Source organism: Palaemon carinicauda, chromosome 23, assembly GCF_036898095.1.
Source record: "Palaemon carinicauda isolate YSFRI2023 chromosome 23, ASM3689809v2, whole genome shotgun sequence".
NCBI lineage: Eukaryota > Metazoa > Arthropoda > Malacostraca > Decapoda > Palaemonidae > Palaemon > Palaemon carinicauda.
The window spans coordinates 102526942-102532138 of record NC_090747.1 but is presented as its reverse complement, the minus strand read 5'-3'; the positions used below and the strand labels follow the sequence as shown (position 1 = coordinate 102532138).

The window sequence follows — 5197 nt, the reverse complement described above, 5'->3', positions numbered from 1 at the left end:
AGACAACAAAATATGTATCGTCATCCGGCATGACAATGTTTAATAACACCGGTCTCCGATAGATGGCATTAGTGATGAATTGCAGTTTCTTTATTTTCTTCTTCTTCCTTCGGGTGGTTTGGTGCTTACTTTCACGGGATACCTTACAAGAGGCTATTTGTTGTTATGTTTTATGGGGAGAGAGAGAGAGAGAGAGAGAGAGAGAGAGAGAGAGAGAAAACATTCTTATTCTTTGATATGGTGCTAGAATTGTAAGATATGATGGCAGAAAGCATCTACTATATATATATATATATATATACATACACAACAACAACAACAACTAGATATAGAGCTGTTTCTAGTCCACTGCAGGACAAAGTACTCAGACATATCCATATTTGTCTGGAGTGTGACCATTTCGTCACCTCGCTAGCCATTACGGATTGGTGATGGTGGGATATTTTATTCTGATTTCAAAGCAAACCAACCTAGTATGGGTGTTCCTGAGTAGTCCAGCTGTGCTGATCATGGCTATACACAAACCCTTTAACCAGAGAGAACAGTTTTCTCCTATCTTCTCTTTTAGTGGCATGTGTGGGGGAAACGGTATATCGTTTATGGCAACATTCAAAGAAGCCGGTAACATCGTAAACCAATAAAATAGACAAAGAATAATATATAATCATAAAACAATACCGAGAACAATGTTTTCCTATTGTAAAACTTTCTTTTGTTGAGAGAGAGAGAGAGAGAGAGAGAGAGAGAGAGAGAGAGAGAGAGATTTTACTTTTGTAGTTTGTTCATATTTCGTTATAATGCAGGGCATTAGAATGATAATGATATTTATAATAATAGGAATTATTATATACTGAAATGATATTGTAAGGAAAGTCGAAAAAATAACGAGATTTATGATAATTTCTCTTAAAAATAAAGATCAAGTATCTCTCTCTCTCTCTCTCTCTCTCTCTCTCTCTCTCTCTCTCTACATATATTTATTTATTTATTTATTTATTTATTTATTTATTTATTCATTTGTTTCCTGTCACGCTGAACAGCATTGTCAAGCTTATGACTATTTTGTCTTTCCCCGTCCCTCGAATAGGAGAGAGAGAGAGAGAGAGAGAGAGAGAGAGAGAGAGAGAAGTTAGGAAAGGGGGTAGGTGGTGGGAAGGGATGAATCTGTGCGTGAGTGTGCATATGTATTTAAATATTTATCAGTCATTTTTGACGGGTCGCGTACACTATGAATAATGCTAATAATAGAAAGGACTCCATTACAATGTCCAATCACAGTAGAAGGTATTGCGTGTGATTAGACCCCAGTTGGATGATACACCTGTTCCCCTGTCTGTCATACCGACCACACCTCTGTCGTTCAGGGGACAGTTGAGGGAAACCGCAGATTTGAAGGGAATTCGTTGACCGAAGTGAAATTGAACCAATTCCTGCACGCGATCATTATTAACAGGGGATCACACTTCTGTGTGCCCAGTTGGATGATACACCTGTTCCCCTGTCTGTCAAACCGACCACACCTCTGTCGTTCAGGGGACAGTTGAGGAAAACCGCAGAATTGAAGGGAATTCGTTGACCGAAGTGAAATTGAACCAATTCCTGCACGCGATCGTTAAGAGAGGATCACACTTCTGTGTGTGTGTGTGTGTGTGTGTGTGCGTGCGCGTAATTACGTATGGTTAGCCAAAGTGAAGGGAGTAGAATATTTCAAATCATGATTGACATAATGTATTTCATAGGATTTTTCTTACAATTATTGTTATTTTTATTATTGATATTATTTCTTATTAATAATGTTGTTGTTGTTGTTAATATTATAGTCAAAGGATGTAGAATAATTCAAATTATGATTGAAAAGATCCGACATTCGCTTCGAACAAGCACAAAAAGGACTTCCAAAGCATTTGTTCACTAATAGGAGATGCGACCAGTATCCTACAGGTAAATACTTATTACATAAAGCTATCTCCCCTCACACGAGGTGACTCCAGACAAAACAACAACACAGTTACTGTCTCATTCATACCCTAACAGTGGAATTAAGATGGAATACTCTGCAGATGACATAATATACATACAGTCTGAAATAGTCCCAGAGAGAGAGAGAGAGAGAGAGAGAGAGAGAGAGAGAGAGAGAGAGTTATAGTACTCAATAAAGATTATAGGCTTTAGTGATAACTCTATAGTAGTAAAGCGATCTTCACTTCGTGAACTACCACATAATTACAGAGAGAGAAAAAACATTTTCTGATGGCATAAAAACTATCACGAAACCGGTGAATGATGGATTGAGACCTTCCTGATAGGATTGCCTGACAAGTTCATGGTTATTTGAGAGAGAGAGAGAGAGAGAGAGAGAGAGAGAGAGAGAGAGAGAGGCTAAATTGTAACATACTAAAGTATATACGGAATCGGAAAGGTAGGGAGAAAGTGAAAGGACAAAATTGCAAATCAAATTTACAAAATTAGTATTGGAGAGAGAGAGAGAGAGAGAGAGAGAGAGAGAGAGAGAGGATAAGGAATGAGGGCTTATCGAAATATCACGAGAATAGAGAAGACAAATAGGACTATGGTAAAATGTAGCCAGGGCAACAAAGGTTAAGTAGATCCCTTCAAAGGGTAAAGCGAAGGTCAATGGCCTAAAAAGGGGGCCACCTGTGAAAACATGAGCTCTCTAATTGGAATGACAGCGTGGGAACTGATATTCGCATAATATCTAATTTAATGGTGTTACTGTTTCTAAAGTATTTTATTTTGATTGTTTATTTCTTCTCGTAGTTTACTTATATCCTTGTTTCCTTTCCTCACTGGATTATTTCTCCAATTAGGGCTGTAGCTTAGCTTATACTTCTCCTTCTCCTTCTCCTTCTCCTTCTCCTTCTCCTACTACTACTACTACTACTACTACTACTACTACTACTACTACTACTACTACTACTACTACTACTACTACTACTACTACTACTAATAATAATAATAATAAGCTTTTAACTTGATATATATTATAAGGTCCCTTTCTGAGTGGGGATACCTTAACGCGTTGAAAGGGTTTGTGTATTGCTATGATCAACAGAACTGTATTAGTCAGGGCCATCCATACTAAGTTGATTTGCTGTGATCGATCAGACTAAAGTCTCCCACCATCACCAATCCACAGTGACCAGCGTGGTGATGAAAACTGGCCAATCCCCAAACATGAATTAGGGCATATTGTTGTTGTTGTATATTATTAAGAAACAGCTGATTACTTACAGCTTATACTTGTAGAAACAGAAAAAAGCGCTGACACGCGAGAATTTTTAATAAACGTAGAGAAATTGATAGATATATAGGTAGCTACTTACATAGATAGATGGAGATAAATAATTGCAGTATATATATATATATATATATATGTATATATATATGCACATACTTACACACATATATATATATATATATATATATATATATGTATATATATATATATATATATATATATATATATAGGTGTGCTACTGTTGTTAACACACATTTGGGTTCTCTTCAAATGTCATCTAAAATGTGTTATATATTAGAGTTGGTATGTTACATCTTCAAGTAAAGTCTAAGTAAGTTAACTTTAAAATAGTTTATTCTTTAAGAACAGTGTTAACATCTCCATCACAGGAGTATAGCTGGTTTGGTCGGATGACCATTCCGTATGACATCGTAAAGTGAACTGATACAAATATCCAATTTCATACTAAAGTTTACACAGGTATCTCAGCATTTATGGATTTATAGTAAACACAACATTTATACCGGAAGATACTTGTTCCGTTCTCACAGACAACTTCCTTCTCACGGGACTTGGTTATGTTTACTCTTCATGAAAAATGTTACATTGCTGAGGTTTGGCAATCACATCCTGCTTAGAATATGACTATGGCAGTTCTCACACTTCTCTTACTTCCACAATGACCTGTAGGTCATGTGTTTTAAACAAGTAATATTTAATATATTACATATATATATATATATATATATATATATGCACACATATATATAATATATAAGATATATATATATAATATATATATATATATATATATATATATATATTATATATATATATATATATATATAATATATATATATACACACATACTGTATATATATATATATATATATATATATATATATATATATATATATATATATATATGTATAAAGAATCCAGAGTTTTCCTTGCATTAATTACACGATCCCAAATGAAATCAGATTTGAGTAAATAAGTTTTTGAAGCAATATAAATTCTCAAAATAAGCAAAATAATTAAAAAGTAAAAGGAGAGAGAAAGAGGGTGTGCATATTGAATTCGTCATGTTCGTGTGTGAGAGAGAGAGAGAGAGAGAGAGAGAGAGAGAGAGAGAGAGCGAGAGGTCACAAAAAAGCTAATTTACAACAAACATGGCTATGCTTCACCAAGCATTAAATGAGTCTTGCAATTTTTCATTCACTGATTTACGAGAGGCCGGCCAGCCTCTTTGCAGTAACGTCCTTCCACAAAAGGAGCGGTGGAAATACACACATACACACACACATAATTGCACTAAAGTGAAAGAGAGAATGTATTAACAATACTCGTGTATGTAAAGGTAATCGTGTGTGTCGTATTAACTCACTGAAGAAAGGGTGATCTTAATTTATCCAGTGTATACAAACACGTATGGGTGAATGTGTGTATATATATATATATGTGTGTGTGTGTGTGTGGATCTTCTTACCCACCATTATCCCTCATTAAGAGGTCTGGTGACGGAATATATATATATATATATATATATATATATATATATATATATATACATATATATATGTATTTATATGTATATATATACATATATATATACACACATATATATACATATATATATATATATATATATATATATATATATATATATATATACACATATATATGTGTATATATATATATATATATATATTTGACTCAAACCAATAGAAACGAACTAGTATTTGTCATCTATTTACAACAAATTTATATCTACTAAACAGTAGAAATTGAGAAATTTCAAGGGAGTAATCAGTGACCCAATTTTCGTCTTCTTCTTCTTCTTCTTCTTCTTCTTCTTCTTCTTCTTCACCCTGACACTTATGGTTAAGGTGCTGTCACGTGAAGCGTTATTTTTCCGTGTGGCCTTATGCCATCCAA

The 5197-nt window shown here is 34.2% G+C and overlaps 1 protein-coding gene across 1 annotated transcript in view; it reads right to left on the bottom strand.

The window, feature by feature from the left end:
- The window catches only part of LOC137617714 (peroxidase-like), a 28360-nt gene extending 27941 nt beyond the window's left edge, over positions 1 to 419 (bottom strand). Inside the window, exon 1 of the mRNA XM_068347711.1 lies at positions 307 to 419. Within this exon, the coding sequence (XP_068203812.1) occupies positions 307 to 419 (113 nt within the window). The remainder of the gene's footprint in view (positions 1 to 306) is intronic.
- Between the last annotated feature and the right edge of the window lie 4778 nt (positions 420 to 5197).